Source organism: Hemitrygon akajei, chromosome 1, assembly GCF_048418815.1.
Source record: "Hemitrygon akajei chromosome 1, sHemAka1.3, whole genome shotgun sequence".
Taxonomy (NCBI): Eukaryota; Metazoa; Chordata; class Chondrichthyes; order Myliobatiformes; family Dasyatidae; genus Hemitrygon; species Hemitrygon akajei.
This window is the reverse complement of record NC_133124.1, coordinates 122,252,184-122,279,819: the sequence shown is the minus strand read 5'-3', so window position 1 is coordinate 122,279,819 and position 27,636 is coordinate 122,252,184. Positions and strand designations below refer to the sequence as shown.

The 27,636-nt window shown below is 43.5% G+C and overlaps 1 protein-coding gene across 1 annotated transcript in view; it reads left to right on the top strand.

The window, feature by feature from the left end:
• LOC140714181 (carnitinyl-CoA dehydratase) overlaps positions 1-27,636 on the top strand; it is a 68,036-nt gene that overhangs the window by 8,366 nt on the left and 32,034 nt on the right. Inside the window, 6 exon segments of the mRNA XM_073025523.1 lie at positions 554-558; positions 1,088-1,146; positions 1,148-1,249; positions 13,303-13,348; positions 27,277-27,400; positions 27,492-27,623. Of these exon segments, the coding sequence (XP_072881624.1) occupies positions 554-558; positions 1,088-1,146; positions 1,148-1,249; positions 13,303-13,348; positions 27,277-27,400; positions 27,492-27,623 (468 nt within the window).

The following is a 27,636-nucleotide window of genomic DNA, read 5'->3' as shown; positions in this document are numbered from 1 at the left end:
TTGGTATTTTAAAGCAGGGTTTTAGTGAATGACGTTTGCCCTTTGATTGTGCCTGTGGAATAATCAGATTGAATTAAATGGCTGCATGATCCTGTAAAATGTTGGATTGTTTCTGGTTTCTCTTGGCATTTTCTGCCTTTATCACATTGAATTTGTTGGTCCTTTATTACGTATTTTTGATCATTTTTGTGTTACCCACCTGGTTCTGTGTTGTCACAATGAGCCCCTCTGTTTCTGGGAAGAGGTCTCCAACTCTGAACCAGGCATTCAACGCTTCTTTGTTGACATCTGGTCGGCTGAGATTGTGGAATGTCTTCCATGGAGGGTCATGCTCTTCCATTGATCAACTTTTTCTTCTACAGTCATAATTTCCTTATTTTTCTGGGTTATACTTTCATTTAAGTTTAGTGGTGTGTACTTCTTATCAGAATTGCGTATGCTTGCATGGAGTGCTGAATCTTGTTCTGGTCGATGAAAATATAACTTTACAACTTTTATCTGACTATTGTGTAAATGTTTATGTCTGTTATTCCTCTTCCTCCTTTTGTCCTAGGTCGTGTAAATCTAAGTATGTTTGAGCATACATAGTGCTTTCTAAAATTTGTCATTTCAGTTCTTATTTTTCTTGGTAAATTTTCCAGATCAGTTTCAAACCGAGATATTATGCCAAAAGAATACAATATACAGTAGGTATAGTGAAAATGTTTATTATTAATATTATTATTGTTTTTTTCTTTTTTTGTATTTGCACAGTTTGTCTTTTGCACACTATTTGCCTGCCCTGTTGGTGCTGTTTTTCATTGATTCTATTATGATTATCGTATTATTGAATATGCCCACACGGAAATTAATATATGGTGATATATATGTTCTTTGATAATACATTTACTTTGAACTTTGAAAGCTCGTTACAAAATTCTGCAACAGATGTACAATAAGATAAAATGCTTTCTTCGGAATGATAGAAGCATTAGTCTTGACTGTGCCTTTTCTTTGTGGAAATGTATTAGTGATTTCTGCCCCTTGATGAGCGTAAACTGACTGTGGATAATGTATATGTAAATGATTCTGTTTTCTGGATGTGAAGATCTATGTTATCATGGAGCAGTCCGGATCAATTCTGACTGTTGGGATTAACAGATCAGACGAATGCTATAAACAGAACTACAGCCCTCCAATTATTGGAAGTGTTTACTACTTTTGAGAGAAACAGAGCTTTAAAGGTGGCTATTTTTTATGGGAGAGGTTTGTACATTCGGTCTCTAATGCCATTGCTCACAATGAATATGCAGAAAATGGAGGGATTTGGACCAAGTGCAGAGAGAAGGGTTTTGGTTTCATTAGCCTAATTAGTTGGGCCATTGTGGGCCAAAGGGCCTGATCTTGTGTTAAAATATGCATTGAAGAAAACTAGCAATTTTTTTAAAAAAAAGAGTTCATTGAAGATTCCAGTGGGATTGGGATAAACAGCTCAACCAACTCAATAGGGTTTGTTGGAGATGGTAGGATTCCCAGCTGTGTAGCCCCACTCTGCGACCATTGCCCCATGGGACTGAATGAGGGGAACTTCTTTTACTCAGAGGATTGTAAGTCTTTTGAATTTTCTTCCTTGGAGAGAGTGCTGATGTTCAGTTATTGAGTGTATTCTAGTCTGAGATCAATAGGGACTTTGTTGTTCACAAACTGAAGCTGGTTTGCATTGGGCTAGGAAATGGATGTGAGGCAGAAGATCAGCTTACTGTTTATAGCCTACTCCTGCTTCTCTTTCGTAATTCTCCTGATACCTACCCCTGTGCCTATTTAGCTGCGTGACCATTCTGTGCCGTGGAAGTACAGTTATTTTTGGCAATAAAGTACGGAATGTTTAAAGAACTCAGTGGATCATCTGTGAAGGTAAAAGGTGCAAGTCTAAGTTTCAGGGCTGAGAGAAAAAAAGATTGCCAGTATATACATATGTGGAGAGAGGTGTGGTGGTGGGTAGTGGAAGATGGTTGGTAAGTGATGGTTGGAACCAGATGGGGAAGAGATGGTGAGCAGATGAAATTAGGTGTGGGAGGTATGTCAGTGGGAAGGGGGATCAAAGGGAATGGAAAACTAGCTCTCCTTCCCCCCCACATACTACTATATACTAGTAATATTTCTTCTTTCCTCTTCGTCCTGATAAAGGGCCTCAACCCAAAATGTTGACTTTCATCTTTTGCTTTCACAGATGCTACTTGACCTGAAAACACCTGAAAGCACATACCAATAGGCTCATATAGCTTCTATCCTGCTGTTATAGGGCTACTGAATGGTCTCCTAGTATGATAGGATGGACTCTCGGTGTAACTTACCATGATGCTCTGCCTTATTATAATTGTCCCTCTTATTATTTACCTGCACTGTACTTTCTCTGTAGCTGTTTTCTGTAGAGAGCAGCTGGACAAAGTTGATTGGAAGGGGACACTAGCAGGGATGACGGCAGAAGAGCAATGGCTGAAATTTCTGGGAGCAATTCAGAAGGCACGGGATAGATACATCCCAAACAAAAAATATTCTAAAAGGAGGATGAGGCAATTGTGACTGTAGTGTATTAATATTGTAAATGTATTGTTTGATTAAGCATTCTTTGCTTGTTTACACAATTCATGATGGGATATATGATAAGAAGTGACTGCCACTGTTGCTGTGTGTAATAGGTGGAAGAGCATACAGTTTGTTTAGAAGTTTGACTGCTCCAACCAAACCAGTCGAAATGAGCTTTGCTGATATTGTGAAGGTAATGCAGGGACATTTAGAACCAAAACCACTGTTGACTTAGGTTTCATAAGCAGAATCAAGAAGAAGGGGAATCAATTGCAGCTTACGTGGATGAATTGAAGAAATTGTCCAAGTTTTGGCAGTTCACTGATGGACTTGATGATGCATTGAGAGATGGCTTAGTTTGTGGAATCGTACAAGAAAACACTCAAAAATGGCTCTTAACTGAAGCACTGCTCACATTTAAAAGAGCAGTTGAAATTGTTGTATCAATGGAAACATACAGTTGCAGTCAGGAATGAAAGTGTGTGTGAATAAAATTGCAACGTCTCAGCAGAACCTGCCTGGCCAAACAAATTGTCTTACTGCTGTTTTGCAAGGAACTCACACACACCAGTCCAAGGCAGATTTAAAGGCAAAACTTGAAGAAAATGCAACAAAGTAGGACACATACAAAGAACAAGTCGGGCAGACAAAAATAAGTGTACAGCACAGGGAAGAGAAAAAGATAAAAGCTCAATTTGCAGTCTCACACAAAGCACTATTCTTCATGCTGTTGATGAAAAACCTGATAATGATGAGAGTGACAAAGGATGAGTAGCCTTGGGATTTACAATGTGAAAACTAACGAGACAAGTAATAGGGCTTACACCAAAAGTGAGTGGCGAATTAATTAAAATGGAATTAAACACTGGCAGGGCTGTTTCAGTCATTTCACAAAATGAGTTTGAATGGCATTTCAAAGGTTCTGAATTGAAGCCTCCAGATAGCCAGCTAAGAACTTGTACTGGAGAAAATGTAACTGCTGTGGAATGACATTCATAACAGCGAAATGCAACAACCAACAAGCCACATTGGACTTGTATGTGGTACAAACAGGAGGGCCAGCATTGTGGGGTGTGATTGGCTGAGACAACTGCAACTTGATTGGAGACCCGTCCATCATTTGCATACTACAACATCCCCTGCAATAGAGTCGACTGAAAACAAATTAAGGAAGGTACTGTATGATGCCACAGCAGTGTTCAAGGATGACACTGGAAAACTCAAACATATCAAGGGTAGATGAAAATGAAAATTCCACACCCATGTTTTACAAAGCCCATTCAGTTCCTTATTACCATCCATGATAAAGCAGCCATTGAGCTAAATTGCATGGAGGCTGACGGAATTCTTTCCAAGGCTGAGTGGAGCCCATGGGCAATACCAGTTGTCCCAATAGCCAAGAAGAACATGTCTGTCATGATTTTAATGTCAGACAGTCTGACATCAACCCAGTGCTGAAAGTAGATCAATGCCCTCTGCCCAGGATAGAGGATATCTTTGCACATCTTTCAGGAGGGAAACACTTCAGCAAAGTGGACTTAGCAGAGGCGTACCCACAGATGGAGATTGAAGAAGAATCTGAAATGTTTCTCACCAGCTTCATTGCTATAACAGGTTTAATCTTGGAGTAGCATCTGCACCTGCACTTGGCAGAAAGCTGTGGACCAAGTGTTGCAAATATGCCCAGGCACTCAGTATTACTTGGATGATATCATGGATGACAAGTAACATCTCTAAAATATCAAGACAGTGTTAAAAAAAATCAGAAGATTATGGGCTCAGAGCACAACACAAAAATGTGAATTCTTTAAACCAAGCATCATTTACTGTGGTCACACCATTGACGCATGAGAATTACACAAGTGTGCTGAGTAAATTCAAGCAGTGGTGGATACACCGAGGCCAAAGGAAATGTCAGAGTTGTGGCCTTTTTTAGGATGTTTCAATTACTATAACAGATTCCTGCCAAACCTAGCTACTGTGCTCCACCCTTTGAACTCATTACCAGAGCAGGAAGAAATGGCAATGGACAAAGCAGTGTGAGGTGGCTTTCCAAAAGGCAAAGGAAGTACTCACGTTAGACACTGTACTCACACGCTATGATCCACATTGTCCAGTGAAGCTTGCCTGTGATGCCTTGCCTTATGCTATAGGTACAGTCATGTCACATGTTATGAGTGATGGAAGTGAACGCCCCATAACTTTTGCATCATATTCCCCTAATTGTGCCAAGAAAATTTATGCACAGATTGACCAGAGAGGCCTTGAGTCTAATTTGGGGTGTAAACTATTTCAACCAGTATGTGTATAGGAGAGAGTGTACCTTCATTTCTGATCATCCACCACTAGTGTCCATTTACAATCCACAGAAGGGTGTTCCACTAAGAGCAGCAGGACAAATGAAGAGATGAGTTCTCTTTCTTGGGGACACAGTTACAAGATGAAATTCAAGAGGACAACCCATCACTGAATGCTGATCGATTGTCCCGTTTACTCTTGGAAAAGGAAATACCTGAAAAATTTACAAAAAAGGGCACTCTTCTTTTTTTTAAATTTTTTTTTATTAGTTTTTCTATACATTTTACAAATTAAAAACCCCAAATCCCAATGAGGAACATTAATACAGTGCAAAGTTAAGCATACAATGACAATATGCTACAAAAGAAGAGAATTTGACAAAAAAGCACCTAAATTGAAGACAAGTAAACTTAGTATCCTCCCCAAGCCCCACAACACAAAAAAAAAAACAACTCCAGACCAACCACAACACAATATAGAGAGTATAAGTCAGGACAATCAAACTCCCAGACTGTGAATACACTTAGCAACAGAGGATAATAATGCCTACTACCAGAAAAAAAGAGCTGAAAGCAAGGGACCGAAAAGAAAAAAAAACCCTAGTCAAGAGGAAGGTTATGAAAGTACTCGATAAAAGGTCCCCAGACCTTATGGAACTTTAGATCCGAATTAAGAACTGAATAATGAATTTTTTCGAGGTCCAAGCAGGCCATGATGTCATTAAGCCATTGAGCATGAGTGGGCGAGGCAACATCTCTCCATCTAAGGAGGATCAAGCGTCTAGCCAGGAGAGAGGCAAAGGATAATATTCGGCATTTGGTCAGACTCAGACGTAAATCTGTCTCGCCCCAGAAACCGAACAAAGCAATTAAGGGGTTTGGTTCTAGGTGCTGATTCAGAATACACGATAGCGTAGTGAAGACATCTTCCCAAAATTTCTCCAAGCTAGGACAGAACCAGTACATATGGATGAGAGAGGTCATGCCCCTCTTGCATTTATCACATAGCGGACTAATATTAGGGTAGAATCGAGATAGTTTAGATTTAGACATAGGGGCTCTATGAACAATCTTAAACTGTAAAAGGCAATGGCGAGCACAAAGAGAGGTTGAGTTAACCGATTTGAGCATCGAGTCCCAGCTCTCATCGGATAAGGAGGTATTTAAATCCTGCTCCCAGGCCATTTTAATTTTATCCATAGGGGCCCGTCGTAAGGCTGCTAATTTATCTCGAATAATTGATATTAAACCTTTACCTAGTGGATTAATGGAAAGAAATAAGTCCATAGCATTTTTCACAGGCATTTCAGGAAAGTTAGGAATTAAAGGAGCAATAAAGTGTCTAATTTGGAGATATCTAAAAAAATGAGCATTGGGCAGATTGAACTTAACAGAGAGCTGCTGAAAAGAAGCGAAGCGATTATCAATGAAAAGATCTTCAAAATGTCTAATGCCCTTCCTATACCAAACATGGAATGCTGAATCGTACGTAGTAGGTAAAAAAAGGTGATTATGTGCGACAGGGCTGGAAACGGAAAAACCATGGAAACCATAGCATTTCCTGAACTGAGCCCATATACGCAAAGTGTGTCTAACAAGAGGATTAGCTATTAATCTGGACAGACTACTAGGGAGTGCAGAGCCAAGGAGTGCAGAGATAGATAATTCTTTAGTGGAGCTCAACTCCATTGCCACCCAGTTAGGGCACTCGGGTTGGCCGTGGAAGAAAGACCAGAAGGTAGCACAGCGTATATTAGCTGCCCAATAATATAAACGAAAGTTAGGTAAAGCCATGCCACCCTCTTGTTTAGATTTTTGGAGATGGATTTTATTAATTCTAGAGCGCTTGTTCTTCCACAGATATGACAAAATAATAGAGTCTAAGGAATCAAAAAAAGATTTAGGAATAAAAATTGGGATAGATTGAAATAAATATAAAAATTTGGGGAGAACATACATTTTAACAACATTAATATGACCTACCAAAGACATAGATAGAGGTGACCATTGTACCAGACTCTGTTTTATAGTATATGAAAGATTGGCAAAGTTTTCATGAAAGAGATCTTTAAACTTCCTTGTGACTGTAATTCCAAGATAAGTAAATTGGTTATGGACTACTTTAAAAAGGAGATCACGAAATGTTAGTTCTTGTGCTTCTTTATTAATTGGGAAAAGTTCACTCTTATGTAAATTAAGTTTATAGCCAGAGATCTGGCTAAACTGGTCAAGAAGTGAAAACATTAGAGGTAAGGATGTAGACGGATTTGAGAGAAAGAGTAATAAGTCATCAGCATAAAGAGAAACTTTATGCTCAACACCCCCTCTCCAAATCCCGGTCAATTCAGGACAGTTTTGAAATGCTATCGCCAAAGGTTCTATAGCCAAATCAAAGAGAAAGGGACTTAAGGGGCATCCCTGACGGGTGCCACATTTGAGATTAAATACCTGGGATTTCTGAAAATTAGTTAAAACAGAGGCAGTAGGACACAGGTACAGCAATTTGATCCAAGAGATGAAACTTTGACCGAGGTCAAATTTTTCTAAGACTGCAAAAAGGTAGTTCCACTCTATACGATCAAATGCTTTCTCCGCATTGAGGGAAATAACACATTCAGGAATCCCAGTTGGAGGTGAATATAAGATATTGAATAAACGCCGAATGTTTAAAAAAAGGGAGACGGTTTTTAATAAAACCTGATTGGTCATCAGAGATAATGGAGGGAATAATGGTTTCTAATCTATGAGCCAAAACTTTAGCTAAGATCTTTACATCAACATTGAGCAAAGAAATCGGCCTATACGAGGAACACTCTGTTGGGTTTTTGCCCTTTTTTAATAGAAGAATAATAGATGCCTCATTGAAAGAGGGTGGCAATTTGCCGTAATTAAACGAGTCAGATAATACTGAAAGTAACTGAGGAGAATGATTTATAAAATTCTACAGAGAACCCATCAGGTCCAGGAGATTTCCCTGAGGACAGTGCAGAAATTGCAAAAGATATTTCTTCTGATGATATAGGCACGTTAAGTTTGGCTTTAAAATCAGATGAAAGTGAAGGAATATTCAGATTCTTTAAAAATTGATCAACAGAGATATTGTCATTCAAAGATTCAGAGGAATAAAGCCGAGAATAAAAATTTTTAAATGTGTCATTAATTTCTAAATGATCCGATGTAAGGTCTCCGTTCTCCTTCCGGATCTTTGTAATATGTTGTTTGGCTTTGGAACGCCTCAGCTGATTGGCTAGAAATTTACCAGACTTATCCCCATGAATGTAAAAGCGACTCTTGCTCTCGAGAAGTTGGCGTTCGACAGGTTGAGTAGACAGAAGATTAAATTTAGTTTGGAGTTCAACGCGCTTCTTGTATAGTTCAGGGTTCTTAGTTTGAGCATACAGTTGATCCAATTCTTTAATCTGGTTAATGAGGTCTAATCGATCTGAACAGGATCTTCTGTTGAGATTTTCTGTGTAAGAGATTATTTGACCCCTCAGATATGCTTTCATGGCACCCCAGACAATCTGGGATGGCACTTCAGGTGATGTATTAGTGTTAAAATAAAAGGTTATCTGATCCTTAATAAAAATTTTTAAATCATCTTCCAATAATAAAGTTGAATCAAACTGCCAGTGTTTATTCCTCTGAGGGAGACCAGGAAAGTTCAGAGAGAGAGTAATTGGGGCATGGTCAGAAAGCACTCTTCTTTAAGTAGTCTCCCCAATTCAAATCAGAAATCTCCCTATTACAGCAGAGATGATCCAAAGGGAAACCAGAAAAGACCCCACACTGTCTCAGGTCTGCATGGCAACCCAAAATGGCTGGAATGTGCAACAGAAGTTCCAGTTCCCTCATTTTTATCTGCGCCGGGATGAAATTGCCTTTGATGGAGTTTGCCTTCTGTGGGTTTGAGAGCTGTTGTACCATACAAGTTGAGAACTAAAGTTTTGGAGGAGCTATATGCTGGTCTTCTAGGCATAGTCAAAGTGAAAGCATTGGCTTGAGGCTTAGTCTGATGGCCTGGTATATATCAACAGATTGGACAGTTTGCCATGCACTATTTGGGAGGCCAGCACATCCAGAAGATGACAACAGTAGTACCTCTCCATCCTTGGGAATAGCCTGCATGCCCTAACAGAAGCTTCGTGTGGATTTTGCTGGACCATTCATGGGCACAAATTTCTTGTTAGTAGTGGATGCGGCTTCAAAGTGGCCAGAAGTGTTCCCAACAGTCTCCATTACAGCCTCACACACTGTTGATATGTTGAGCAGCTTCTCCTCAAGGACTGGTGTTCCAGAACACTTAGTCAGTAACAATGGTCCACAGTTCGTAGTGAAACAGTTTCAGTCATTCCTGAAAATGAATGGAAAAAGACATATTACATCTGCACTGTACCATCCAGCTTCAAATAGCTTGGCAGGAAATTTATCCAGAGTCTAAAGAACACACCATGAGCAAGGTAAGCAGAACACACTGCACTGTTACTGAATCAGAAGCTCACCAACTTCCTCCGTGCATTTCGCATGCAGCCCACTCCACAACCAACAGCTCAACAGCTGGGCTGTTCCTGGGTCATCCCTGGTGCTCTGGCTTAGATCTCCTCAAAGCCAATCTCAGAGGGAGAATGCAAGACAAGCAGCTGAGAAAAACTGAGGACTTCTCAAATAGGGAGGTTTGATGTTTCACTCCTGGACAAGTGGTCCCGTTGAGCGGCTACAGTGATGATGAAAATGGGTACTTTAAAAGATAATGGCCAGAAGGGGGAGGATAATTGAAATGAAATTATAGGCTAGTTAGCATGACATCAGTAGTTGGGAAGATGTTGGAGTCCATTATTAAGGATGTTTTGGGGTATTTGAGACATGTGATAAAAATAGGCCAAAGTCAGCATGGTTTCCTTAAGGGGATCTAAGGTCGGTCTAAGACCTGAGGGTACAGCCTCAAAATAAAAGGACATCCCTTTGGAACAGAGATGAGGAATTTCCTTAGCCAGAGGATGGCGAATTTCTGGAATTCATTGCCACAGATGGTTGCAGAAGCCAAGTCATTGGGTATATTTAAAGTGGTGGTTGATATGCTCTTGATTAGTAAGGGTGTCAAGGATTACAGGGAGAAAGGCAGGAGAATGGGTTTGAGGAGGAACAGTGAATCAAACATGATGGAATTTTGGAGCAGACTTGATGGGCCAAATGGCCTAATTCTGCTCCAGTGTCTTATGGTCAGCTACACTTTACTCTGAATTCTGTTACTATTTTAGCTCATTCTGCCTCAATGCACTGTGTAATGATTTGATCTGCATGAATAGTTAGGCAAGACAAGCTTTCATTGTATTTCGCTACTTGTTCCAAGTTCAAATTAAGTTTATTGTCAAAATACATATACGTTAGCACATGCTATCTTGAGATTAATTTCTTGTAGGAACTTACAGAAAAAATAATACAATAGCATTTATGGAAAATCTGTACATAAACAGGCAAAGACTGACAAAAAAAATCAATGTGCAGAAGAAGCCAAACTGTGTAAATAAAAAAGTAATACTGAGAAGATGTCCTTGAAAGTGAGTGTGTAGGTTGTAGAATCAGTTCAGCATTGTGGTGAGAGAAGTTATCCACGCCATTTGAGTGATCTGATAGGATAGGGTAATAACCGCTTTTGAACCTGGTGGTATAAGACCCAAAGATTCTTTATTTCCTGCCCGATTGTTGTAGTGAGAAGAGAACGTGGTCTGGATAATGGGCATCTTTGATGACAGGTGCTGCTTTCTTGGGTCAGCGCTCCACGTAAATGTACTCAATGGTAGTGAGGGCTTTCCCTATGATGGACTGGGCTGTACCAATCACTTTCCATTCTTACACATTGGTCTTTCCATACCAGGCTATACACAACCAGTCAGGATACTGTCCATCATGCATCTATAGAAATCTGTGAAAATTTTTGATGTCACGCTGATGACACAAAGGTTGGAGGTGTTGTCGATAGTGTGGAGGGCTGTCAAGAGGTTACAGCGGGACATTGATAGGATGCAAAACTGGGCTGAGAAGTGGCAGATGGAGTTCAACCCAGATAAGTGTGAAGTGGTTCATTTTGGTAGGTCAAATATGATGGCAGAATATAGTATTAATGGTAAGACTCTTGGCAGTGTGGAGGATCAGAGGGATCTTGGGGTCCGAGTCCATAGGATGCTCAAAGCAGCTGCGCAGATTGACTCTGTGGTTAAGAAGGCATATGGTGCATTGGCCTTCATCAATCGTGGAATTGAATTTAGGAGCCGAGAGGTAATGTTGCAGCTATATAGGACCCTGGTCAGACCCCACTTGGAGTACTGTGCTCAGTTGGGTAGAAAGGGTGCAGAGGAGATTTACAAGGATGTTGCCTGGATTGGGGAGCATGCCTTATGAGAATAGGTTGAGTGAACTCGGCCTTTACTCCTTGGAGTGAAGGAGGATGAGAGGTGAACTGATAGAGGTGTAAAAGATAATGAAAGGCATTGATCGTGTGGATAGTCAGAGGCTTTTTCCTAGGGCTGAAATGGTTGCCACAAGAGGACATGGGTTTAAGGTGCTGGGGAGTAGGTACAAAGGAGATGTTAGGGGTGTTTTTTTACTCAGAGAGTGGTGAGTGTATGGAATGGGCTGCTGGCAACAGTGGTGGAGACAGATACGATAGGGTCTTTTAAGAGGCTTTTAGATAGGCACATGGAGCTTAGTAAAATAGAGGGCTATAGGTAAGCCTAGTAATTTCTAAGGTAAGGATGTGTTTGGCACAACTTTGTGGGCTGAAAGGCCTGTATTGTGCTGTAGGTTTTCTGTATTTCTAATTTAGTTGAACGTGATTTCCCATTAAGAAACCAACATTCTCTACGCATGGTTACCTTGAATCTTCTTATCTGCCTAGCTATAATAAATACCTTTTGTCTGACAAAGACTTAGCTGACTAGTTCTTTCTTTCTATCTCTTTCTGTTTATTGATAAAGGAGTTCTATTTACTCTTATAAAATATAATGCAACCTTCCCTGAACAGAGTGAATTTTAGAAAATTACAACCTCACCAGGACGTGTTTTGAATTCTTAAAATGAAGTCCATCAGGACCAGGGAACTTCTCAGACCTGGGTTCAACATTTTGTTTGGTACCAGTTCCTCTGTGGTTGCAATTTTCCTGAGCACCTCCCTGTCTTCCAGTTCCTGATTGTACAGCTATTTGTGGAATGCTGTAGGTATCCTCTCTCAAGAGAAATGCCATTAAGGTTTTACCTGAAGAATAACTTAAATAAGACCGCTGATAAACCGTGCCTGAAAGTAATTGACTGCAACAGACTAGCTGATGACTGGTTTCAACAGTGTTGCAATAAGGACATATTTGTTTATGGGCCAGGAAAGTGTGCAAAGGCCAAAATATTTTGTAAGGAATTGCAAATTATTGAGCCTCATAAAGGCTGGATGGTTGTAAATATTAGTCACACTATCCACTACCTAATACATAGTTAGTGAGGAATTGTCTGCAAAATATAAAGCCTGGGAGATTTTCTTGCTTGAAGGTCTTTCTCTTCTTCATGGATTCAGCCTACACTTCTCACCGTCTTGGTAAAGCAGCCAACAGAATCAAAGACCCCACCAACAATGGACATTCTCTCTTCTCCCATCAGGCAGAAGTTACTAAACTCTGCAAGCATGTACCACCAGGCTGAAGGACCTCTTCTATCCCCCTACTATAGGGCTAGTATGATAAGATGGTCTCTCGACTTCATAAACTCCCTCATTACAGTCTTGTACCTTATTGTCTGCCTGCACTCCATTTCCACTGTAATTGTAGCACTTTATTCTGCATTCTTTAATTGTTTTCTCCCGTAAATGTGTGCCTGGGTGGTTACATGGACCCTCTGGGACAAAGGGGCCAGCTTTCACGCTGCAGAACACCATGCATCACGTACGTCATAGGGGGTGGCACGGTGGTGTAGCAGTTAGTGTAACACTATGACAGTGCTGGCGACCCAGGTTCAATTCCATCGCTGTCTACAAGAGGTTTGTACCTTCTCCCTGTGACCATGTGGGTTTCCTCCTGGACTCTCCAGTTTCCTTTCACATTCCAAAGGCGTATGACTTAGTAGGTTAACTGGGCCCATGGGTGTAATTAGTGGCACAAACTTTGACTAGATGGACCTGTTGCTGTGCTGTATCTCTAAGTATCTGAGATTCTAAATATAGTAAATGGTGGCCAAGGGAGCTTGCTACGCACAGAGTCACTGGGCAACTTCTTGCATTACAGCAGGGCCTATCCCTCAGAGTCACTTCATTGGCTGCAAAGCACTCAGAGACATTTTGAAAGAGATATGAAAGGCTTTTTAGAAACCCAAGACTTACTTTTATTCCCCTTTGAAAAAGACTTGCATGTCTTTGAATTGCACTGCTTGCTGAATTCCTCTCTCTTGATTTTTTTACAAGAGGTAACTTCTGTGCTGGGTATGGTTTAAAGGAGTTAGCTGAAACAGTCTTGAGGGGCTGAATGGCCTCCTGTTTCTATCAAATTAAAGCAAACATGATTTTGTGGCTACAAATGGAAAATGCATAAATGTAGCAAGAGGTATTTGCAGTTTATTCTGATGTGTTGAATGGAGATGTAAAGAAGACAATAAATAATAATTGGGTTCTGACAGAGGCTACTGCACCAAGCTCAGTCTTTGTTAAGTGTTCCTGAATAGTTAGCCAAACACTTGAGGCTGGTTATGAGACAAGCCTTCTTTGTCTTTCCTCGGCTGGTGAAAGGCCTTGCTGAGCATTTAAAGCACTTTTAAAAACAAATTCTGTTTATGACCACAAGACATAGGAGCAGAATTAGACCATTCAGCCCATTAAGTCTGCTCCGCCATTCTATCGTAGCTGATTTATTATCCCTCTCGAATCCATTCTACTGCCTTCTCCCCGTAACCTTTGATGCCCTGACTAATCAAGAACCTATCAACCTCTGCTTTAAATATACTCCACTGTGAATTCCACAAATTCAACACCCTCTGGCTAAAGAAGTTTCTCTTCATCTCTGTTCTAATGCACATCCCTCTTCTCTGAGCATGTGTCCACTGGTCCTGGAGTCACACACTAATGGAAACATCCCACATTCACTCAATCCAGGCTTTCAATATTTGATAGGTTTCAGTGAGATCCTCCTCATTTTTCTAAATTCTCGCGAGTGCAGGCCCAGACTATCAAAGGGGTTGTTAACCCTTTCATTCCCGGAATCATTCTCATGAACCTTCTCCAATGCTGGCACGTCTTTTCTGAGTTAAGGGACCCAAAACTGTTTCACTATATCTCAAATACAGTCTGAACAATGCCTTATAACTTTGCATTTGTCTATCTTACCACTCACTCATTCTGCAAGTTGACCTTTAGGGAATCCTGCACCTCTGATTTTTTAATTTTCTCTGTTTATAAAGTAGTCTACTCCTTTATTCCTTCTACCAAAGTGCATGACCATACACTTCTCTACACAATATTCCATCTGACACTTCTTTGCCAATCTTCTATCCTTGCTAGTATATTCCAGTAATGCCATGGGCTTTATCTTGTTAAGCAGCCTCACGTGTGGTACCTTGTCAAAGGCCTTCTGAAAATCCAGGTAAACAATATCCACTCACTCTCCTTTGTCTATCCTGCTGGCTATTTCCTCAAAGAATTCCAACAGATTTGTCAGGCAAGATTTCCTTTTAAGAAAACCATGCTGACCTTGACCTATTTTATCAGATGCCTCCAAGTACCCCGAAACCTCATCTTTAATAATGGACTTCAGCATCTTCCCAACTATTAAAGTCAGGCTAACTGGCCTATAATTTACTTCCTTCTGCCTCCCTCACATCTTAAAAAGAGTGGAATGCTATTTTCAATTTTTCAGTCCTCTGGAAAATTCCAGAGTCTGGTGATTCTTGATAGATCATTACTAATGCCTCCACAATCTCTTCAATTACCCCCTTCAGAATGCTGGGGTGTGATCCATCTTGCCCAGGTGACTTGTCTAACTCCAGACCTTTCAGCTTCCCAAGCACCTTCTCCTTGGTCATAACGATTACGCTCACTTCTGCCCCCTGACATTCTTCAATTTCTGGCATGCTGCTAGCGTGTTCCATGGTGAAGACTGACACAGAATACATATTAAGTTTGTCTGCCATTTCTTTATCCCCCATTACTGCCTTGCCAGCATCATTTTCCAGTATGTAGTACGAAAACCATTCTCACCTCTCTTTTCCTCTTTACGTATCTGAAAAAGCTTTTGATATCTTCTTTTACACTATTGGCTAGCTTACTTTCGTATTCCATCTTTACCTTCTTAATGTCTTTTTATTCATCTTTTGCTGGTTTTTAAAAGCTTCCCAATCCTCTAACTTCCTACTAATCTTTGCTATATTTATATGCCCTCTTTTTTGCTTATATATTGTCCTTGACTTCTATTGTCAGCCACTGTTGCCTCACCTTCCTTTATAATACTTCTTCATCTTTGGAAGGTATCTATCCTGCACCTTCCAAATTACCCCCCAGAAACTCCAGCCATTGCTTTTCTACCATCATCCCTGATAATGGCCCCTTCCAGTCAACTTTGGGCAGCTCCACTCTCATACCACTGTAATTCCCTTTACTCCACTGTAACACTGGTGCATCTGACTTTACCTTCTCCCTCTCTATTATATCATGATCACTGTCTCCTAAGGGTTCCTTTACCATAAGCTCCCTAATCAAATCCTGTTCATTACACAACATCCAATCCAGTATTTGCTTTCCCCCTAGTAGGCTCAACCACAAGTTGCAGGCATTCTGTAAATTCCTTCTCTTTGAATCCAGAACGAACCTGATTTTCCCAATCTACCTGCATATTGAAATCCCCCATAACTGTCCTAACTTTGCCCTTTTTACATGATTTTCTCTCTCCCATTGTAATTTATATCCCACATCCTGCCTACTAGTTGGAGGCCTGTATATTCTGTTACTCCCATCAGGGTCTCTTTACCCTTGCAGTTTCTTGACCCTACCCACAAGGATTCCACACCTTCCCATCTTTCTGAGGGTTTGAATTCATTTTTTACCAACAGAGCCACCCCACCCTGTCTGTTTACCTGCCTGTCCTTTTGATACAAGTAGTATCTTTGGATGTTCAATGGTTCCATTTAATATCAGAAATGTATACACTATACAACCTGAAACTCCCCCTCCCACACACAAGCAGCAGCAAAACATCAACCCTCCCCCCCCACTTGTTACAGCAGAAAGCGTCAGCACCCCCACCACCCACCATGCAAGCAATAGCAAAGCCCCCAAAAGACCATCATGTAGATCCATCAAGAACCATTGTTCATCCCAACAGTTGGACATCCCACAGGCTCCCTCTCTCTCTCACTAATGAAGGAGAGAGGGGTATCACTCCTTCCATAGTGAGAGGGGAGGCCAACACCTCACTGTTTCAACATTACAGTCTGCAGCATTGCTTTACTTCCAGCTCCGCTGACTCGAGAAGCAAACTCTCTTCATTCACACACGCACACACACACACACACACACACACACACACACACACACACACACACACACACACACACACACACACACACACACACACACACACACACACACACACACACACACACACACACACACACACACACACACACACACGCCTCCGACAGCCGAACTCGATGTTCCGATCTCCTGCGTCCCTTCAGTCAGTGACATCAGTGGGAAATCGAGTCATCCACAGGACACACAAGGCCGTGCCCCAAAGGCGCTTGTCTTCCAGCCACTCCTGGAGATATCAAAAATGCTAGGCTGCTCAGTGAGTTTCAAGAGCAGGAGCCCATCACCGTGAAGAACCACAGTTTGAATGCAGCTGTAGATTAAAGACTCCGACAGGACCCCAGCCACCTCGGAAAGGAAAGCAGAGACATTAAAGAGAAGAATTTAATGTTTTGCAGATGAACTGGAAGAAGTCGCCCACTGTTAAGCTCCCAACTATGATCTTCTTTCAGCCATGACTCAATGATGCTGACAGCGACATAACTGCCAATCTCTAACTGCACTACAATATCATCAGCTTGTTCTGTATACTGTGTACATTCAGTCTTATATTCATCGTCTTGTAGCGATGTACTACATACAGAGCTAGAGACGACACGCAGTCAGTAAGTCGTTTTGAGACTAGTTTATTCAAACTTTGCGGCGCTGACATTTAATCCCTAGCGCCCGCCCTCTCCGGGCAGAAATGACGTCAGAGGTGCATTGCCAAAGTCTCCCCCCGCGCGCTGGCTATTTGTGAGCCGGTTCGCCTGCGCAGAAAGTGGGTCGCCACATAATCCCCCCCAGAACCAGCGATACACCCCCCAATGTCCTCAGTCTGGGTTGGACTCTGTTTGGGAGGTCTGCCTCTGTGCCGCGGTGCCTGAACCTTGACCGGCTGCGACAAGTCCACATGGGTTGGTTTGAGTCGGTCCACCGTGAAAACCTCCTCTTGCCCCCCAATGTGCAGAACATACGTGGACCTATTGTTGTTGATCACCCTGAACGGCCCCTCGTACGGCCGCTGTAGCGGTGCCCGGTGTCTGCCTCTTCGTACAAACACAAACTTACAGTTCTGCAGGTCTTTGGGTACATGGGTCGGGGTCCGTCCGTGCTGTGAAGTCGGTACGGGGGCCAAGTTGCCGAGCCTTTCGTGTAGTCTGTCCAGGACTGCTGCAGGTTCTTCCTCTTGCCCCCTTGGGGCTGGTATGAACTCTCCTGGGAGTCCAGGGTGCGCCGTACACCAACTCGGCCGACGAGGCATGCAGATCCTCTTTGGGCGCTGTGCGAATTCCAAGCAGGACCCAGGGAAGCTCGTCCACCCAGTTAGGTCCTCTCAGGCGGGCCATGAGAGCTGACTTCAAGTGACGGTGGAAGCATTCCACTAGTCCGTTCGACTGTGGGTGGTAGGCAGTTGTGTGGTGCAGCTGCATTCCCAACTGGCTGGCCACAGCCGACCACAGGCTGGAGGTGAACTGGGCGCCTCTGTCGGAGGTAATGTGGGTCGGTACCCCGAAGCGTGCTACCCAGGTTGCGATCAGTGCTCGGGCGCAGGAATCGGCAGATGTGTCGGTGAGTGGGACCGCCTCTGGCCCCCTCGTGAACCGGTCTACCATAGTTAGGAGGTACCACACTCCTCGGGACACGGGTAGGGGGCCCACGATATCCACATGAATGTGGTCAAACCTCCAGTGGGTGGGTTTGAACTGCTGCGGCGGGGCTTTAGTGTGCCGCTGCACCTTGGCTGTTTGGCACTGTGTGCACGTTCTGGCCCATTCACTGACCTGCTTGCGAAGTCCGTGCCACGCGAACTTGCTGGAGATCAGCTGGACGGTTGTCCTGATAGATGGGTGCGCCAAACCGTGTATGGCGTCGAAAACTCACTGCCTCCAGGCTGCCGGGACGATGGGGCAAGCTTGGCCGGTAGCCACGTCGCACAGGAGGGTCCTCTCACCTGGGCCTACGAGAAAGTCCTGCAGCTGCAAACCCGAGACTGCGGTCCTGTAGCTGGGCATCTCATCGTCTGCCTGCTGCGCCTCCGCCAGTGCTGCATAGTCCACCCCCAGGGACAGAGCCTGGACAGCTGGTCTGGAGAGTGCGTCCGCCACGACGTTGTCCTTTCCCGAGACATGCTGGATGTCCGTCGTGTACTCGGAGATGTAGGACAGATGTCGCTGCTGGCGAGCCGACCAGGGATCGGACACCTTTGTGAATGCAAAGGTCAACGGTTTGTGGTCCGTGAATGTGGTGAATGGCCTGCCTTCTAAGAAGTACCTGAAATGCCAGATTGCCAGATTGCCAGATTGCCAGATACAGTGCCAACAGCTCCCAGTCGAAAGCACTGTACTTGAGTTCGGGTGATCGTAGGTGCTTGCTGAAGAACACCAGGGGTTGCCAGCGCCCCTCGATGAGCTGCTCCAGCACCCCACTGACTGCTGTGTTGGATGCATCCACCGTGAGGGCGGTCGGAACGTCCGTTCTGGGGTGCACCAGCATCGCGGCATCTGCCAAGGCTTCCTTGGCTTTAACGAAAGCGGCCGCGTCCTCCTCGTCCCAAGTAATGTCCTTGCCTTTACCTGACGTCAGGGTGTACAAAGGGTGCATGATACGGGCTGCTGAGGGGAGGAAACAGTGGTAGAAGTTCACCATACCAACGAACTCCTGCAGGCCTTTGACCGTGTTGGGCCAGGCAAAGTGGTGGATCGCGTCTACCTTGGTGGGCAGAGATGTTGCCCCGTCTTTGGTAATCCTGTGGCCCAGGAAGTCGATGGTATCGAGACCGAACTGGCATTTGGCTGGGTTGATTGTGAGGCCGAAATCACTCAGGCGGGAGCACGGCTAGCGGAGGTGGGACAGATGCTCCTGGCGACTACTGCTGGCTATAAGGATGTCGTCCAAATAGATGAATGCAAAGTCCAGGTCGCGTCCCACCGCATCCATTAGCCACTGGAATGTCTGTGCGGCATTCGGAGGAACTCGAACAGGCCGAATGGGGTGATAAGTGCTGTTTTGGGGATGTCTTCAGGGTGCACCGGCATTTGATGGTATCCCCAGACGAGGTCTACTTTGGAAAAGATTCTTGCCCCGTGCAGGTTTGCTGCAAAGTCCTGTATGTGCAGCACGGGGTAGCAGTCTGGAGTGGTAGCCTCGTTCAGTCTGTGGTAGTCGCCGCATGGTCTCCAACCCCCAGCTGCTTTGGGCACCATGTGCAGGGGGGAGGCCCATGGGCTGTCGGATCTCCGTACGATCCCCAATTCCTCCATCCTCTTGAACTCCTCCTTCGCCAGGCGGAGCTTTTCCGGGGGGAGCCTTCGTGCGCGGGCATGGAGGAGTGGTCCCTGGGTCAGAATGTGGTGCTGTACTCCGTGTCTGGGCATGGCTGCCATGAACTGCGGTGCTAGAATCGATGGAAAGTCCACCAGGATTCTGGTGAATTTGTTGTCCGACAGCGTGATGGAGTCCAGGTGTGGGGCCGGCACCTTGGCTTCACCCAGGGAGAACGTCTGGAAAGTCTCGGCATGTACCAGTCTTTTCCCTTGCAAGTCGACCAGCAGGCTGTGAGCTCGCAAGAAGTCCACCCCCAGGAGTGGTTGGGCCACGGCGGCCAGTGTGAAGTCCCATGTGAACCGGCTGGCGCCGAACTGCAGCTGCACTGTGCGGGTGCTGTAGGTCCGTATCGTGCTGCCGTTTGTGGCCCTCAGGGTGGGTCCTGGCTTCCTGTTGCAGGTGTCATACCCCATCGGGGGCAAGACGCTGATTTCCGCTCTGGTGTCGACCAAGAAGCGGCGTCCTGACTGTTTGTCCCAGACGTACAAGAGGCTGTCCTGGTGGCCAGCCGCCATAGTCATTAGTGGCAGCTGGCCCTGGCCCTGGCCCTTGCAGGGCGTGCGACAACGACAGGCTTCTGTGCCCCACCGCTGGTAGAAACACCACTGTTCACTGGCCTCCTCACTCCTGCCTCTGTGTTGTGTGCGGCCTTCCGGGCCTGGTCTGGTCTGCTGTTGGGCACGTGGCCTGGTAATCTGACCGACGGACGCCACACTCTCCCTCTTGGCTTTCCACAGCACGTCTGCCCAGGCTGCCACCTTCCGGGGGTCGCTGAAATCTGTGTCGGCCAGCAGCAGATGTACGTCCTCGGGCAGTTGCTCTAGGAACGCTTGCTCAAACATGAGGCAGGGCTTGTGTCCGTCAGCCAGGGACAGCATCTCGTTCATCAATGCTGACGGCAGTCTGTCTCCCAAACCGTCCTGGTGAAGCAGGCGGGCACCCCGCTCACGCTGTGAGAGGCCAAAGGTCCCAATGAGCAGCGCTTTGAATGCTTCATATTTGCCTTCTTCCGGGGGCAGCTGTATGAAATCCGCAACCTGGGTGGCTGTCTCCTGGTCAAGGGTGCTCACCACGTGGTAGTAACGCATGGAATCAGAGGATATCTGCCGAATCTGGAACTGGGCTTCTGCTTGGCTAAACCACACGCGTGGTCGCAGCGTCCAGAAAGTCAGCAGTTTTAGCGAAACTGCGTGAACAGATGAAGAGTCAGTCATCTTTGGTCCAAATCCCGTTTGGACCGTCGGGGTCACCAATGTAGCGATGTACTACACACAGCGCTGAAATAATGACACGCAGTCGGCAAGTCGTTTTGAGACTAGTTTATTCAAACTTCGCGGCACTGGCATTTAATCCCTAGCGCCCGCCCTCTCTGGGCAGAAATGACGTCAGAGGTGCATTACTAAAGTCTCCCCCCGCGCGCTGGCTATTTGTGAGCCGGTTCGCCTGTGCAGAAAGTGGGTTGCCACAGTCTTTTTCAATGTTACACTTCAATTCATCCTACTGACTGCAATTTTTCCTTAGCATCTGCCTGTCCTTCCTCACAGTCTCACGACAAACAGTATATCAGAATCAGGTTTAATATCACCGACATATGTCATGAAATTCATTAACTTTGTGGCAGCAGTACATTGCAATACATGATAAATATAGGAAAAAAATAATTACAGTAAGTAATAAAAAAATGTAGTGAGGTAGTGTTCATGGGTTCAATGTCCATTTAGGAATTGGATGGCAGGGGGGAAGAAGCTGTTTCTGATTCACTGAATATGTGCCTTCACACTTCTGTACCTCCTTCCTGATGGTAACAGTGAGAAAAGGGCATGTCCTGGGTGATGGGGTTTCGTAATAATGGACGCCACATTCCTGAGGCGCTGCTCCCTGAAGGTGTCTTGGATACTACAGAGCTCCACCCATGGTGGAGCTGACTAATTTTACAACGTTCTACAAATTACTTTCATTTTGTGCCGTTGCACCCCTCCCGCAAACCTGACAGTGAAGCAGCCAGTCAGAACGCCGTCCATGGTACATCTGCAGAAGCTTTTGAATGTTTTAGGTGACAAACCAAATCTCCTCAAACTTCTCAAAAAATAGTTGATATACATGAATACTAACAGAAAAAGAATCTAGTGCTTTTCCGGGGTATATGACGAAGAAACTTTTCTCAGGTTTCCAGCTGGGTACAGGTAATGACTTTAACTGATGTTTCGATGACAAACTCTGCCATCTTCATCAGGGATGATGCCTGGGCATGTCTAGTCTGGTAGTATTTATACCTCTATCATCCTTCTCTCCTGATTGGTTACTCCTCATCCAATCAGGTTTCCACCATTCTACCTCGTTTACAATCAAATTCCAGTTCTTACTTAAAGACTTTCATCGTCATTAAAATTCTTTTTCTCTACTTTTATTTCAATGGCTTCCTTCACCAGACGGTCCCAAAAGTTGGCATGGCACAGTAGTTTTGTGTTGTCGAAGTCAATCCTATAGCCATTGCAAATACAAAGTTCTGCTACCGTCGATTTCTCCGAGTAACCCAAACAGGTACACCTCCTGTGCTCCTTGATGCGGGTTTCCATCGTGCACCCTGTCTGGCCGATATACGTTTACAGGATTCCCTGTGAATGTGGAGCAGCTTATATTGGCCTGATCATTTGCAAATTTAGGATTCCAATCTTTTATCTCAAGTTCTAAAAGGGAATATATTGTAATGCTTAGATTGCAGACAAAAGAACATGGAATCTGAACCCTGAAGTTTTGCTGTTTTTAGTGTGGGGTTCTTTATTATTTGCCCTTTGTATGTGGACATTATTGACAAGGCCAGCATTTGTTGACGGTTCTTAACTGCCTCCTGAACTTCGTTTGCTGGGCCAGAAAAGTGTCAGCCATGTTGGGGACTCTGGAGTAACACAGCAGGAAAGGAGGGCAGATATCCTTCCCTGAAGGACATTTGTAAGACCATTACAGAGTCCAGCTTTTTCTGCCAGCTTTGTGACGTTGCTAGGTGATACAGCTGTTAGATGTGCTGTGTTGCAGCTTCAGTAACCCAAGTTCAATCTGATTTCCAGTGCTACATGTTCTCCCTGTGACCATATGGGTTTCCCCCGAGTCCTCTGATTTCCCTCTACATCTCAAACACACACAGGTCAATAGTAATGTTCCTTCCGTATAGGTGGCATTAGTGTCTGAGAGATTCGCTATCACTGCAAGAAATCAAGCACATACAAGCAAGGATGTGCTGATGTGGTTTATAAGGTGTTAATCAGATTGCATTTTAAATATTGTGAGCATTTTTGAAGCAAAGAGGTTCTGGTGCTGGGTGGGTCCAGAGGGGATTCACAGTGATCCTGAGAATGAAAGGCTTAATGAATGAAGAGCATTTGATGACTCTGGACCTGTAATTGATGGAGTTCAGAAGGAGGAAGGGAAACTTCATTATAACTTGCCAAATATTACAAGACCTGGAGAGAGCTGATATGGGAAGGATATTTCGAAGTTCAAGGTAAATTTATTATCAAAGTACATAGATATCACTTCAATTTCTTGCGGGCATACTCAATAAATCCATAATAGAATAATAACCATAATAGAATCAATGAAAGACCACACCAACTTAGGTGTTCAACCATTGTGCAAAAGACATCAAACTATGCAAATGCAAAATGAAAGAAATAATAAATAAACAAACAAACAAATAAATAAATAAGCAAGCAAGTAAGCAATAAATCTCAGGAACTTGAGATGAAGAGTCCTTGAAAGTGAGTTCATGGGTTGTGGGAATATTTCAATGATGGGGCGAGTGAAGTTATCCTCTTTGGTTCAAGATCCTGATGGTTGAGGGTTAGTAATTGTTCCTGAACCTGGTGCTGTGAATCCTGAGGTTCCTGTACCTTCTTGCTGATGGCAGAGGTGAGAAGAGAGCATGCCCTTGGTGGTGGGGATCCCTGATGATGGTATCTGCTTTCATGTGACAATGCTTCATGTAGGTGTTCTCATTGGGTAGGGAGGGCTTTACCTGTGATGGACGAGGCCGTACACACTACTTTTTGTTGGATTTTCCATTGAAGAGCATTGAAAGGACTCTCCATTAATTGAAGAGTCCGAGATCCAAGGACACAGCCTCAGAATAAAGGGATGGCTGAGGAAGAATTGTTTCTGCTCGAGAGTGATGAATCTGTGGAATCTGTTGCCATAGAGAGTTGTGGAGTTCTGATTGTTGGGTGTGTTTATTGTAGAGATCAATAAATTCTTGATTGGTAAAGGGATTAAGGATTATGAGGAAAGATATAAAAAAAAACTGAATGGTAGAGCAGACTTGATGGGTTGAATGGAATGCGGGAAGAAGAAAGTGGGATTGATGTAGTGGGTGTTTGGTAGTTTGTCCAGGCCCAGTGGGCCAAACGCCCTCGTTCTTTGGTCAGCATTTCATTCATCCCGAGCTGCCAAGGTGGGATTTGAACTCATGGTTCCAGATCAAATGTTGAGGGCCTCTGAATAGTAGACTACTAAGTTAATCATTTTGCTCGATGATACAGCTCCAGCAGCTGGCAGGTACGTTATAAGATTTCATTGACCTGAAATGCTAACTGTTGTTTATCTCTCCACAGTCACTCTCTGACTTGTTGAGATTTTTTTTAGGTACTATGATATAATACACAGCTCCTGAACAACATACAGTAAAATGGCCTTCGAGTGTGAAGTGCGGCCTTACCCAGAGTGACAACGTGGCCGCATGATGACCCAGTTACACACACACAACTGCACCAGACGTAACCTGGCCCTAAAGTGTGTGAGAGTCTCCAGTGTATAGATTTAAAGATTAACTTGATCTGTCACATTTAGACGTCAAAGCACACATTGAAATAAGGTTGGAACATGTGCTGGGGGCAGTCTACAAGTGTTGTCATGCTCCAAGCGCCAACATAGCAAACCCATGATCTACTAACCCTGAACCTGTACGTCTTTGGAATGTGGGAGGAAACCAGAGCATCTTGAGGAAACCCACGCGGTCTCAGGAGAAGAGACAAACTCCTGACAGACAGCGGTGGGAATTGGACGCCACTCTACAGCTGGTTCTAGAAAGCATTATGCAAGCCACTACACTACCAAGCCTCCCTGTAAAACCCATCATCCCAGTACCATTCTAGTCAACGTCCTCTAACACATGCAGAGTTGCTCTGATTCTCATCTCCTCATTTTATGACAGTCTTCAACAGTCAGGCTGTGCAGTTCTTTTCTCTCACATTTTTCCCGGTCTTTTCCTCCTCAAAACCTCCAAGAGGACCACAACCTCATTGTGGTTTGGAGGCTTGTGTGCCTCAATGACCTGGAGAGCTATGTTGGCTAGAGTCAGGGCTTTATGCTTTGGCTCTTCGTAGGCTGACCCATACCAAACAGGTCAAAGGGTAGATGACAGACTAAGAGTGGTCCTCTGCTCCTCCAGGTTTGGGGGTTCATCGCAGGGCTAAACAACACTCACTGGTAAAACAAAACTGTTATGGAAACAGCAATGAAGAATCCTTCTACATCTGAGTGTGATGGTTTCCTGAGTCTCCACCCGGGAATTGCACAACTGACAGGAGTGAAAGCCAAGAGGAAGCTACTGACACGATGAAGGAAGCCCTGAACACTGCCAGAGATGGAGGACCTTCATTGTTGCCCTAAGCACCAGTGGGATAACAGGCATTCTCATTCCCTCTTCAAAATGTCCCTGTAAAATTATATGTGTAGTCACTTACTTCCCACTTCCTACCTCACACTGGATACTTTGCAGCATACATCATCTTGGATCACTTGGGGAAAAAAGTTCTATATAAATAAAATTATTGTACTTCAGAGATGTGTGTGTTTTCTAATGAACACTGCTTTTCTGGAGTCTATTTATCTATCTATCTATCTATCTATTTATTTATTTATTTATTTCGGTAATTTATTTTTTTATTGAAGTTCATCAAACAAACATTTCCATAAGATGTATTTCAGACATTGTACATATATATCATATAATCATATATATCACAAAATCTCCACAAAGTATTTATCTGGGGTATATACTTATAGAAAAGAGTGGAAAGAAAAAACAAGCAAAAGGAAAGAACTATGTACAAGTAGGGAGTGATCTTTATTTTTACAACAGATTCATTGATTTGTGAGAATAAAATCAGGTCTATGAGGGATTATGTAGTTAAACCATTTTTCCCAGTATGAATCAAATTGTTCCAGCTTATGATTAACAGATGCTGTTATCTTCTCCATTTTGTAAATGTCCATTGTAATTTCCATCCATGTATTTAAAGTTGGGCTCTCCTGTGATAACCATTTCCTAGTAAGAGTCTTTTTACCAGCTACCAACAGTATATTCATTAAATATTTATCTCTTTTCAACCATCCTTGAGGTATATATCCAAAATATATGGTCTTACTCTCCAAGGGTATTTCACATTTAAAGATTGTGAAATAGTTTTTGATAACAGGGCAGTCCCAAAAAATATGATAATGATTTGCATTTTGATTTCCACAATTTCTCCAGCAAACAGGGAGGTTACTATCATAATGGGATTTCTGAGAGGGCGTAATAAAATAGCTTATCAAGTTTTTCCATCCAAACTCCCTCCATTTCTGTGAATTGGTACACTTCCATTGATATCTCCATATTGTTGTCCATTCTTCCTCAGATATAATTATCCCTCCTTCCTTCTCCCATTTTGTTTTAATTTATGAAGTCGAATGTGTTTTAATATGACAACCCCTTATACATGCTTGAAATGGTTCTACTACCATTATCTGAATTGTATGCTTTTCTAAAGAGCTCTATCAAGCATGTACTTGCCTTGGTTACATTTTTAAGCATCTTATTAACATATTGTCGCATCTGTAAATACCGATAAAAATTTTGTTTTTCTAATAAGTGTTTCTCTTTAAGCATTTCAAAACTGAACAGTGTTCCTTCTTTCATTATGTTGCAAAGAACTGTTATTCCTTTAGCTGTCCAGTCCTTAAATCTAGCATCCAATTTATTTGGTGTAAAATCAGTCATATGCACACCATTTAAGAATTGCAATATCTCCCTCTAGATTATATTTTTTTATAGTGGTTTTCCATATTTTAAGAGTCAATTTCACCCATGGGTTATCAATAGTATTTATGTACCTTTGCAGGTTGTTATCAGCCAAAATTGCTTGTATAGGGATGGGAAGTACCCGCTCCTCAATGTTTTTCCATTGAGTGTCATATGATGGGTTGCACTAACATATCACAGCTCTCAACTGTGCTGCAAAATAATAATCTCTAAGAGAAGGTAGGCCCCATCCCCCCTTTTCCTTTGCTAATTGCAAAGTTTTGAGACGAACTCTAGGCCTTTTACCTTGCCAAATATACCTTGATAGCATCTTGTTCCATTCATTGGATTGATTTTGATTAATCTCTATTGGTAGGGTCTGAAAGAGATATAACAGTCTGGGCAGTATATTCATTTTAATAGACTCAATCCTTGAACTGAGACTGAAAAAAGGAATCAGGCTCCATCTTGCTTAATGGTTACTTTTCCTTTCCGTAATGCAGTTTTCAAAACCAGTGATAACTGCAGTGAGTGGCTACGCAGAATTGGGAGGATTAGCAATCTTGTTGCCTGACTTCCGAGTAATGGGGAGAAGTGCTATCATGGGAGTCTTCCGTGGGCAATTTGGTACTTGTTTTATACTGAGGAAAAATGTTTAACTTGTAGCATTTGCAGGATGTACAGGAGCTTTATCGAGTGCTCCTTGCATTTGTCCCAGGCGTCCCACTGATTGATGGAGGCACAGTAAGATTATTCAGGGCACTAGATCTTACTCTGACCAGACACACCGTTAGTGCACAAGAAGCCTACGAATTTAGCTTTGCCACTCGAGTTGTCCCAGTTGGTTAAGGTTTGTACAGCCC